Source organism: Salmo salar, chromosome ssa16 (genome assembly GCF_905237065.1).
Source record: "Salmo salar chromosome ssa16, Ssal_v3.1, whole genome shotgun sequence".
Taxonomy (NCBI): domain Eukaryota; kingdom Metazoa; phylum Chordata; class Actinopteri; order Salmoniformes; family Salmonidae; genus Salmo; species Salmo salar.
In genome coordinates, this window is record NC_059457.1 from 65680061 (window position 1) to 65693062 (window position 13002).

The 13002-nt window shown below is 42.6% G+C and overlaps 1 protein-coding gene and 1 pseudogene across 1 annotated transcript in view; both read left to right on the forward strand.

The window, feature by feature from the left end:
• ahr1 (aryl hydrocarbon receptor 1 alpha) overlaps positions 1 to 13002 on the forward strand; it is a gene marked incomplete at its 5' end in the record, with an annotated part of 94160 nt that overhangs the window by 63556 nt on the left and 17602 nt on the right. Inside the window, 2 exon segments of the mRNA NM_001123686.1 lie at positions 8713 to 8915; positions 12211 to 12320. Of these exon segments, the coding sequence (NP_001117158.1) occupies positions 8713 to 8915; positions 12211 to 12320 (313 nt within the window).
• Positions 446 to 2485, forward strand: LOC106574289 (polyadenylate-binding protein 1-like; annotated as a pseudogene).

Below are 13002 nucleotides of genomic sequence, written 5' to 3' on the forward strand. Positions count from 1 at the left end.
GGCACTGTCAACTTAGTGTATGTAAACTTCTGACCCACTGGAATTGTGATAGTAAAATAATCTGTCTGTAAACAATTGGTAGAAAAATTACTTGTGTCATGCACAAAGTAGATGTCCTAACCGACTTGCCAAAACTATAGTTTGTTAACAAGAAATTTGTGGGGTGGTTGAAAAACTAGTTTTAATGACTCCAACCTAAGTGTATGTTAACTTCCGATTTCAACTGTATCTATCTCTCTCTGACTTCCCAAACAGTTAAAAAAGAAAGATTGGGGTACATTTATTTATGTGTTCAAAATGTAAATGTTTCTGTTTGCCATCTAAATCCTGTTAACTACATAACTATGATGCAATAAAGAAAAGATGGAACATCAGAATTGCATTTCACGCTACATCACTTATGACATCACAAATGAGTTAGTTCCGGGAATTTAAGTACATGACAGCTGTTCATTCACCTGTCATTCTGTGTTCTTGAGCTAGCTTCGATACGTGTGAATTAGGTTCAAAATCTCCAAAATGAATTCTTTGTATGTTGGTGACCTCCACCAAAATGTTACCGAGCCAGACCTAAACGAGATGTTTAGTGAGGCTGGACCAATCTTTTCTTTCCGTGTATGTAGGGATCGGGATACACACCGTTCCCTCGGGTATGCCTACGTTAACTTTTATCAACAAGACGATGCTGAGCGTGCCCTGCTCATGTTCAGCAATGATATGCTCCAAGGAAGATATCTGCGCATCATGAAGTCTGATCCTGACTGTACCCTGAGGAAGAGTGGGGTGGGAAACATCTTCATCAAGAACCTGGACAAGAAGTCTATAACAAACAAAAACCTGTATGAGACCTTCTCAGCATTTGGAGACATTACTCTAGCAAGGTAGTTTGTGACGAGAATGGCCATTCCAAGGGTTATGGTTATATTCGATACAAGACCCAAGAGGCTGCTGATAGAGCCATCGAGAAATTAAATGGCATGTTAATGGATAACGAAAAAGTGTTTATCGAGCGCTTTAAGTCACGCAAAGAGCGAGAGGAGGTGCTTGGAGCCAAGGCCAGAGAGTTCAACAACGTGTTTGTCAAGAACCTTGGCAGAGACACGAACGATGAGAAACGGATTGAGCTTTTTGGAAAATATGGACCAACCGTTAGTGTCAAGGTTATGAAAGACGATAATGGAAAGTCGAGTGGGTTCGGTTTCGTTTGCTTCGAGAGGCATGAGGATGCACAGAGAGCCGTGAACGAGATGAACAGGAAGGAGCTAAACAGGAGGCTGATATATGTAGGCCGCGCCAGAAGAAAGCAGAGCGCCAGACGTTGCTGAAACTCAAGTTTGGGCAGAAGAAGCCTGACTCCAAGGCCAAATACAGAGGTATAAATCTCTTTGTAAAGAACCTGGATGATGCCTTTGATGATCACCGTTTAAGGAAGGAGTTTTCTGCATTCGGAACAATTATCAGCGCCAAGGTGATGACGGAGAGCGGCCGCAGCAAAGGCTTTGGCTTTGTTTCCCTCTCCTCCCCCGAGGAGGCCACCAAGGCTGTGACGGAGATGAATGGCTGTATCGTGGGCACCAAGCCGCTTTACGTGGCCCTGGCTCAGAGCAAGGAACAGCGCCAACAATACCTGGCAGACAGGTACAAGCAGAGGATGGTCAGTGTCATGGCAGTGCCCAACACCGTCATCAACTCCTACCAGCCTCCTATTCCACAGGTAAATCCAAACAAGAGTCCATGCAGAAAATCATTTATCCAACTTGGACATGAGTAATGAACATTTTATTGAGAAATGCTAACTTCGAATTCCATATAGCCTTTTACTTCAATGTGTACATTCCACAGGCCCAGTCCCATGCAGCTGCCTACTACTTCAGCAACCAACTGGCTCAGCTGAGTTCCAGCCCTGGCATGATGCCCGTTCAGCGGATAGCAACTCAGGCCTTGGGCTAGCGCCCACATCATCCTGCCAGTGCAGATGCAGCCACTGCCATGAGCAAGCCTCAGTACAAATATATGTGATAGAATTAAATGTGCCTTAAATAAATACATAAGTACAGTACCATAAAGTGTACCAGCAATCAATATGCTCATCATTCATCTGAGTGTGAGCTGTATTGATGTCTAAGCAGTTTGATTGTTGATGTCTAGGAATTCCTATATGTGGAACATACAGCCAGCTTCTCATTCATGAACAAACGTGACTGAAGCAAGCTTTGTTGTGCTCGTGAATCATATCTCATATCTTCTCCCTTTCAGGAATTTAACATTCGCATCTGGCGACGCCATACGCAATAATCCTCTGCTCCCCACGGCAGTCCATATTGAAGTCCAGGAGCCTCACCAAGCTAAAGCCGGACAAAGATCTGTCCCAAACACTGGAGCTTGAAGCCAAGAGAGGAACAGGGTCCTTCAAACTTCCTTCACAGAAGAAGAAAGAAAAATTTGAACAAAATTATATTTTACAGTAAAGGCCCAGTGCAGTCAAAATTATGTTTCCTGTGTTTTGTGTCATATAACAGCTGATGAAACTAAGACTGTAAAAGTATGAAACATATTTATCAGTGTTATTTCCTAATAGTTGCTGGTTGAAAATACAATCTACACAGGACCTTGTAATCAGCAAGTTTTGCATGGGTGGAGTTATAGCCTGCCTGGTGACATCACCAGGCAGCATAAGTTAATATACCAATTACGAAGAGAGTTCCAAACCTAGCTAGTTTTCAGGTTACATATCACTCCCACTAAGCCCCTCCAATTAGGTCCCTCACTCAGACCACTCCCAGACAGTCCTAAAAAAAAAAGTGCTGTTTTGCTAAAAAGCTATTTTGGATTATTTTTGACAATTTTATTGGAAAACTATTACAGTAAGGCACTTAATTGTTACGCAGAAATGATTTAATATTGAGATGAAAATGGCTGCATATGGACAAAAAAATGTATGTCATAAGATAAGCTAGACCTTGAAAGAAACAAGGGTCATTTTAGGTCTGGAAAAATGTGAATATGAGTTTCCTTTGTTTTCCTTTTTTTTTACTGTGTTTTGTGTGTAGCTGACATGAGTCGTGTTCATGGTTGATCATGGTCTCGTGATGGGGAAGCCCTGCCTGCGACTTTAAAAATCAGTGTCGGCCCATGGCCCTAAAGGGAGTTTCCTCTTGGTCTAATGGACATGATGGTGTTGTTGCTCTGCACCCTGTAGACACTTGTGTACTCCATACCCATGTTCTCCACCAGCTTACAGCACAGCTCCACGATCAGAGGGACAAACTGGGGGAGAGGGGAGAGAGAGGGGAGGGAGGGAGAGTGGAAGAGTGAAAGAGGGACAGTGACTTAAGGGATGGAAAGTTGCCAAAACACCGTTCTTCAAAACGCACACTGTGTTTTGATCCATCAGTGTGTCTCCCTCCAGGATGCAACAAATCTCGGCACATCTTAAAGGCCATCAATGGGACGACAGGCCTAAATACTGCGCAGTACATCCATGTCTTACAGTAGCTGCACCGCTCTACACCAGACCTGGGTTCAATTAGTATCCATTTTCTTTCAAATACTTTCATCTTTACGATTTCCTCTGTCTTTTGAAACTATTCCATTGGTACCAGACAAGCTCAGTCAAGTGCACAAATACTAGTACTATTTACATACTACTATTTTATTTTATTATTTTAATACTAGTAATACAATAGTATACTTTTAGTATTTACTAAAAGTATTTTCTAATAGTATTTACTATTAGTACTACTGTTGTCTCACGTTGCTATCCTCCCAAGTCTCGTTCATTACTCGGCTATTGGTTTCCAAACTAATCAAATCAAATCAAATGTATTTATATAGCCCTTCGTACATCAGCTGATATCTCAAAGTGCTGTACAGAAACCCAGCCTAAACCCCAAACAGCAAGCAATGCAAGTGAAAGAAGCACGGTGGCTAGGAAAAACTCCCTAGGAAAAACTCCCTAGAAAGGCCAAAAACCTAGGAAGAAACCTAGAGAGGAACCAGGCTATGAGGGGTGGCCAGTCCTCTTCTGGCTGTGCCGGGTGGATATTATAACAGAACATCAAGATGTTAAAATGTTCATAAATGACCAGCATGGTAAAATAATAATAATCATAGTAGTTGTCGAGGGTGCAACAAGCACATCCGGTGAACAGGTCAGGGTTCCATAGCCGCGGGCAGAACAGTTGAAACTGGAGCAGCAGCCAACCCAGACAGGAAGACCACGTCAGTGACTCAGCCCACTCAAGTGACGCACCCCTCCCATGGACGGCATGGAAGAACACCAGTACGCCAGTGACTCAGCCCCTGTAATAGGGTTAGAGGCAGAGAATCCCAGTGGAGAGAGGGGAACCGGCAAGGCAGAGACAGCAAGGGCGGTTCGTTGCTCCAGCCTTTCCGTTCACCTTCACACTCTTGGGCCAGACTATACTTAATCATAGGACCTACTGAAGAGATAAGTCTTCAGTAAAGACTTCAAGGTTGAGACTGAGTCTGCGTCTCTCACATGGGTAGGCAGACCATTCCATAAAAATGGAGCTCTATAGGAGAAAGCCCTACCTCCAGCCGTTTGCTTAGAAATTCTAGGGACAATTAGGAGGCCTGCGTCTTGTGACCGTAGCGTACGTGTAGGTATGTACGGCAGGACCAAATCAGAAAGATAGGTAGGAGCAAGCCCATGTAATGCTTTGTAGGTTAGCAGTAAAACCTTGAAATCAGCCCTTGCCTTAACAGGAAGCCAGTGTAGGGAGGCTAGCACTGGAGTAATATGATCAAATTTTTTGGTTCTAGTCAGGATTCTAGCAGCCGTATTTAGCACTAACTGAAGTTTATTTAGTGCTTTATCCGGGTAGCCGGAAAGTAGAGCATTGCAGTAGTCCAGCCTAGAAGTAACAAAAGCATGGATACATTTTTCTGCGTCATTTTTGGACAGAAAGTTTCTGATTTTTGCAATGTTACGTAGATGGAAAAAAGCTGTCCTTGAAACAGTCTTGATACGTTCTTCAAAAGAGAGATCAGGGTCCAGAGTAACGCCGAGGTCCTTCACAGTTTTATTTGAGACGACTGTACAACCATCCAGATTAATTGTCAGATTCAACAGAAGATCTCTTTGTTTCTTGGGACCTAGAACAAGCATCTCTGTTTTGTCCGAGTTTAAAAGTAGAAAGTTTGCAGCCATCCACTTTTTTATGTCTGAAACACAGGCTTCTAGCGAGGGCAATTTTGGGGCTTCACCATGTTTCATTGAAATGTACAGCTGTGTGTCGTCCGCATAGCAGTGAAATTTAACATTATGTTTTCGAATGACATCCCCAAGAGGTAAAATATATAGTGAAAACAATAGTGGTCCTAAAACGGAACCTTGAGGAACACCGAAATGTACAATTGATTTGTCAGAGGACAAACCATTCACAGAGACAAACTGATATCTTTCCGACAGATAAGATCTAAACCAGGCCAGAACTTGTCCATGTAGACCAATTTGGGTTTCCAATCTCTCCAAAAGAATGTGGTGATCGATGGTATCAAAAGCGGCACTAAGATCTAGGAGCACGAGGACAGATGCAGAGCATCGGTCTGACGTCATTAAAAGGTCATTTACCACCTTCACAAGTGCAGTCTCAGTGCTATGATGGGGTCTAAAACCAGACTGAAGCGTTTCGTATACATTGTTTGTCTTCAGGAAGGCAGTGAGTTGCTGTGCAACAGCTTTTTCTAAAATTTTTGAGAGGAATGGAAGATTCGATATAGGCCGAGAGTTTTTTATAATTTCTGGGTCAAGATTCGGCTTTTTCAAGAGAGGCTTTATTACTGCCACTTTTAGTGAGCTTGGTACACATCCGGTGGATAGAGAGCCGTTTATTATGTTCAACATAGGAGGGCCAAGCACAGGAAGCAGCTCTTTCAGTAGTTTAGTTGGAATAGGGTCCAGTATGCAGCTTGAGGGTTTGGAGGCCATGATTATTTTCATCATTGTGTCAAGAGATATAGTACTAAAACACTTTAGTATCTCCCTTGATCCTAGGTCCTGGCAGAGTTGTGCAGACTCAGGACAATGGAGCTTTGGAGGAATACCCAGATTTAAAGAGGAGTCCGTAATTTGCTACCTAATGATCATGATCTTTTCCTCAAAGAAGTTCATAAATGTATTACTGCTGAAGTGAAAGCCATCCTCCATTTGCGAATGCTGTTTTTTAGTTAGCTTTGCGACAGTATCAAAAATAAATTTCGGATTGTTCTTATTTTCCTCAATTAAGTTGGAAAAATAGGATGATCGAGCAGCAGTGAGGGCTCTTCGATACTGCACGGTACTGTCTTTCCAAGCTAGTCGGAAGACTTCCAGTTTGGTGTGGCGCCATTTCCGTTCCAATTTTCTGGAAGCTTGCTTCAGAGCTCGTGTATTTTCTGTATACCAGGGAGCTAGTTTCTTATGACAGATGTTTTTAATTTTTAGGGGTGCAACTGCATCTAGGGTATTGCGCAAGGTTAAATTGAGTTCCTCGGTTAGGTGGTTAACTGATTTTTGTCCTCTGACGTCCTTGGGTAGGCAGAGGGAGTCTGGAAGGGCATCAAGGAATCTTTGGGTTGTCTGAGAATTTATAGCACGACTTTTAATGCTCCTTGGTTGGGGTCTGAGCAGATTATTTGTTGCAATTGCAAACGCAATAAAATGGTGGTCCGATAATCCAGGATTATGAGGAAAAACATTAAGATCCACAACATTTATTCCATGGGATACAAATTAGGTCCAGAGTATGACTGTGGCAGTGAGTAGGTCCAGAGACATGTTGGACAAAACCCACTGAGTCGATGATGGCTCCGAAAGCCTTTTGGAGTGGGTCTGTGGACTTTTCCATGTGAATGTTAAAGTCACCAAAAATTAGAATATTATCTGCTATGACTACAAGATCCGATAGGAATTCAGGGAACTCAGTGAGGAACACTGCATATGGCCCAGGAGGCCTGTAAACAGTAGCTATAAAAAGTGAGTGAGTAGGCTGCATAGATTTCATGACTAGAAGCTCAAAAGGCGAAAACGTCATTGTTATTTTTTTTGTAAATTGAAATTTGCTATCGTAAATGTTAGCAACACCTCCGCCTTTGCCGGATGCACGGGGGGTATGGTCACTAGTGTAACCAGGGGGTGAGGCCTCATTTAACACAGTAAATTCATCAGGCTTAAGCCATGTTTCAGTCAGGCCAATCACATCAAGATTATGATCAGTGATTAGTTCATTGACTATAACTGCCTTGGAAGTGAGGGATCTAACATTAAGTAACCCAATTTTGAGATGTGAGGTATCACAATCTCTTTCAATAATGGCAGGAATGGAGGAGGTCTTTATACTAGTGAGATTGCTAAAGCGAACACCACCATTTTTAATTTTGCCCAACCTAGATCGAGGCACAGACACGGTCTCAATGGGGAAAGCTGAGCTGACTACGCTGACTGTGCTAGTGGCAGACTCCACTAAGCTGGCAGGCTGGCTAACAGCCTGCTGCCTGGCCTGCACCCTATTTCATTGTGGAGCTAGAGGAGTTAGAGCCCTGTCTATGTTCGTAGATAAGATGAGAGCACCCCTCCAGCTAGGATGGAGTCCGTCACTCCTCAACAGGCCAGGCTTGATCCTGTTTGTGGGTGAGTCCCAGAAATAGGGCCAATTATCTACAAATTCTATCTTTTGGGAGGGGCAGAACACAGTTTTCAACCAGCGATTGAGTTGTGAGACTCTGCTGTAGAGCTCATCACTCCCCCTAACTGGGAGGGGGCCAGAGACAATTAATCGATGCCGACACATCTTTCTAGCTGATTTACACGCTGAAGCTATGTTGCGCTTGGTGACCTCTGACTGTTTCATCCTAACATCGTTGGTGCCGACGTGGATAACAATATCTCTATACTCTCTACACTCGCCAGTTTTAGCTTTAGCCAGCACCGTCTTTAGATTAGCCTTAACGTCGGTAGCCCTGCCCCCTGGTAAATAGTGTATGATCGCTGGATGATTCATTTTAAGTCTAATACTGCGGGTAATGGAGTCGCCAATGACTAGGGTTTTCAATTTGTCAGAGCTAATGGTGGGAGCCTTCGGCGTCTCAGACCCCACAATGGGAGGAGTAGAGACCAGAGAAGTCTCGGCCTCCGACTCCGACTCGCTTAATGGGCAGAACCGGTTGAAAGTTTCTGTCGGCTGAATAAGCGACACCGGTTGAGCATTCCTACAGCGTTTCCCTCCAGAAGCCATGAGAAAGATGTCCGGCTGCAGGGACCGTGCGAGGGGGTTTATACTAACGTTACTATCTGTACTTACTGGTGGCACAGACGCTGTTTCATCCTTTCCTACACTGAAATTACCCTTGCCTAACGATTGCGTCTGAAGCTGGACTTGCAGCACAGCTATCCTCGCCGTAAGGCGATCGTTCTCCTGTATATTATGAGTACAGCGACTGCAATTAGAAGGCATCATGTTAATGTTACTTAGCTTCGGCTGTTTGAAGTCCTGACGAACCATGTCCAGATAAAACCTCCGGGGTAAAAAAAGTTGAGTGAGGGAAAAAGTTAAAATATACGGTAATGAAAAAGTAAAAACCGTCAGGTAGCAAAGTAAGATCGGCAACAAAAACGCACAGCAGCGTAAACAAGTCTGCAAGTTGTGACCGGAAACAACTAATACTGTATGAGGAAGCCTGGACCAACCAGCTCTTTTTTTTTCTCCCCAGGCCCTGACCCTCCAGGGCCGTCTGAAGTTCCTGCATGGCCAGAACTGCCATCTGGATGACGGCTGCAACGTGCCCCCCCAGCTGGCCCTGTTTGCCATCGCTACCCCCCTCCAGCCTCCATCCATCCTGGAGATCAGGACCAAGAACATGATCTTCAGGACCAAACACAAGCTGGACTTCACCCCCATGGCCTGCGACGCCAAGTATGCCCACAATATTCAGTCTTACTTCACATTATGATGGAATGTTGTTAAAAGTTCCACCGGTTATAGCTGGTTGAATTAACGTCATTAGAACCCCTTTTAAAAAACGGAACTCGTGGTAATCTGGTTGTAATGATGTCATTTCAACCAGTTTTGCCTGCTGGGGTGTTGCTAGGGTGTTTGTTACTGTGAAGAGCAATTTCTTGTCATATGGCTATAATATGTTTGAAGTAGTGGTAATTCAAACATATTTTCATTGCCATTGATGTCCTATTGGATTATGGTCCTATTGGATTATGGTTTTACAATTATTATTCTGTCTATATTCTGTCTCTAATAAAAAACAAAAAAAGTGTTTTAAGTGAGAATAATCTGAAGCCGAGAAAGAAAGGAAATTCACGAGCACCACAATACCTATTCCGCCCATGCTCTACTAAGGTTTTCAAGCACACAGCTTTGCCCTACTACAATAACTATGTTGGTATTGTACTTCAAACTATGTGTAGGCAGGATGAATAGGATTCAAACCTTCTCAAACAGTCTAATTCATACTCTTATAGGAGGTGCTTCCACAATAATGTGATTTGTACCACATGCAAGTTAAAGTATTTGATTCTTCACACTCCACAGTGAGACGTTCTCATTACACTACCTTTTCCTGTATTTTTTATTAAATGAAAGCAAGCTTTGCTATAAATACTTACAAGACCATCAGGCTTTATTGAGCTGTTTTGTCTTGTAGTAATGTGGTACATGCTTGTATTTCCTAAAACCTTTATTTTAGCAAAACATGTCATTGAAAAGAAAATATCATAAGAACATCCTTTTTTGGTCAGTAGGTGCCCAACATAACAACAGGTGGTGTGTTGGACATAGTAGCTCAGATAGATAGAGCCTGTCTGCATGCCTGATTTCTGTAACCGTTAGCTTACCTGTGTAATATTGACATAAGCACAGAACCAATTGTGTTTCAAACAAGTTATGTTTGTACTTGTATTTCTTTTTGCAATACAGATGGTGAAGCAACAATAATACAAATTTACAATAGGCCTAGGTCTAAAAATACATACAGCCAAATGATACATAGTTTGAAGTACAATATCAACATAGATACTGTAGTAGGTGAAAGCTGTGTGCTGGAAAACCTTGGAAGAGCATGGGTGCTCATGAATTTCCTTTCTTTTTTCGGCTTCAGACCAATGCCTATTCTCACTTAAAAAAAAAAATTTTTATTTTATTTCCGTGTTTTTTACACCGGAAGGTGATTATGCAACATTATTATACGACATTATAATTAAGCAATAAGACCAGAGGGGGTGAGGTATATAGCCAATATACCACGACTAAGGTCTGTTCTTTCCCACGACACAATGCGGAGTGCCTGGATACAGCCCTTAGCTGTGGTATATTGGTCATATACCACAAACCTCTGAGGTGCCTTATAGCTATTATAAACTGGTTATCAAAGTAATTAGAAAAGTAAAAATAAATGTTTTGTCATACCCGTGGTATACGGCATTCAGGGCTCAAACCACCCAGTTTATAATACAGCATAACACATGCTCTCCTTGTGAACCCTCACAATGTCATGTGTTTTATTAATCGATTTATTGATAAGATCCCTGCTTACACTCCTACTGATCATTGCTCAAAGCAAATTGGCAAGAGCAAGGAAACAAAGATTGAAGCAAATATTTACTATGCGATTACACAATGTAGCTGGCTAGATGACTACAGGAGCGCAAAATATAGATGAGCTGTTCTCAATGGAAGGGTTCTGAAAAATTATTTCTTGCCAAGGCGAGGAGTGATTGTGAATATATCATAGTCATCCACCTCGGTGGAAACGACTTGGGACACATAAAGGAGACAGCCCTGGTGCGTCAGACACCAGCTGATTAGGAGGTAGTCATCTGAATGTTCCCATCACATCGGTGGTCTACTCTGTCATCACAAGGTGGAGGAGTTGGATTTCAGTGGGAGGAGGACATCAACAAGCGCATAGAGATGGCCCGGCGCTCTGTCAACCAGCTGGTGTTTGCATTTCTCCGTGACAGGCGCATGCCCACAATTGGCAACTTTGCCATAAATCACTATGTCCTTGGGCATTACCGTAGGGCAGGGTTTCCCAAACGTGGTCCTGTGGCCCCTGGATGCAAGTTTTGGTTTTTGCCCTAGCACTACACAGCTAATTCAAATAATCAAAGCTTGATAATGAGTTGGTTATTTGAATCATCCCCCCCCCCCCCCCCCACACTACTCTCTGTTTATGTTATATGCATAGTCACTTTAACTATACATTCATGTACATACTACCTCAGTTGGCCCGACCAACCAGTGCTCCCGCACACTGGCTAACCGGGCTATCTGCATTGTGTCCCACTACCTGCCAACCCCTCTTTTTACGCTACTGCTACTCTCTGTTCATCATATATGCATAGTCACTTTAACCATACCCACATGTACATACTACCTCAATAAGCCTGACTAACCGGTGTCTGTATATAGCTTTGCTACTCTTATTTTCAAATGTCTTTTTACTGTTATTTTATTTCTTTACTTACCTACACACACACAAAACACATACCTTTCTTTCCCGCACCATTGGTTAGAGCCTGTAACTAAGCATTTCACTGTAAGGTCTACACCTGTTGTATTCGGCGCACGTGACAAATAAACTTTGATTTGATATGCATTAGACTAGGTTTGCTCATATACACTTCATATGACTGGCAGCATGGTGCAAGCCGCTGTGTTGTTGCCGAGCAACCAATCCAGTGTTAGAACTGTGAGTTTCGGCTAAAAAAATATGTTAGCATTGTCAGCTACAAAAAGGTAGATGATCGTTGTTTCTTAACAGATGCAAATGTGCACGTGAGAGCGATACATTATACATTTAATAAAAACTGCTGCACCTACAAACTTAGTCAATCCGGTGTTTTTTAAGCCCAATAGTCACTTTATGGACTCTTTAGTCTTGTTTTAATCCAGTGTCTAGAACTTGAGCTAGGTAGTTGCAATAAATACTTTTGCTAACTAAATCAATTGCTAACTGCCCTATAAAAGAATCTGCAGTTTAAAAATCTGGTATGTGGTTCTCGGTAACGGACGAAAGGCTCATGACGAGAGGCGGATGAGTGTGTTGTGTACCTACAAGTTGATTTGAGATTTTCATTGAGATTGGTGTCATATTGGCTTACATATATTTAACACTGAGCTTCAACCAATGCCTATAATAGACGACTATCGTCTCGTCTATAATAATGGTGTTTTTGTGAATCTTATTGCATTGCAGGGGGAAGATCGTGCTGGGCTACACTGAGGCTGAGCTCCGGGTTCGAGGCTCTGGATACCAGTTTATCCATGCAGCTGATATGCTCTACTGTGCTGAGAACCACGTCCGCAGTAAGGCTTTTTACTATGATGTCTCTACCTTTAATAATAATAATGGAATATTCCAAATAACATTGATTTAGAACAGTAACTTGACAATTAAACTTGATGTACACTACATGGCCAAAAGTATGCTCGTCGAACATCTCATTCCAATATCATGGGCATTAATATAGACTTGGTCCCCCCTTTGCTACTATAACAGCCTCCACTGTTCTGGGAAGGTTTTCCAGTAGATGTTGGAACATTGCTGCAGGGACTTGCTTCCATTCAGCCACAAGAGCATTAGTGAGGTCGGCACTGATCAGTCGGCGTTCCAATTCATCCCAAAGATGGATTTGAGTTCAGAGCTATGTGCAGGCCAGTCAAGTTCTTCCACACCGATCTCAACAAACCATTTCTGTATGGACCTCTCTTTGTGGACGGGGGCATTGTCATGCTGAAACAGGAAACTTTTGTGAAACATCACAGCACAGTTGACAATATATGGCAAATCAAAAATGGATGGTGTTAATTTTTAGGGAGAGGGGGCAGTATTCAGAAGTTTGGATGACTGAGGTGCTCAAAGTAAACTGCCTGTGACTCAGGCCCAGAAGCTGTATGCATATATGCATATACTTGGTAGTATTGGATAGAAAACACTCTAAAGTTTCCAAAACTGTTAAAATAATGTCTGTGAGTATAACAGAACTGA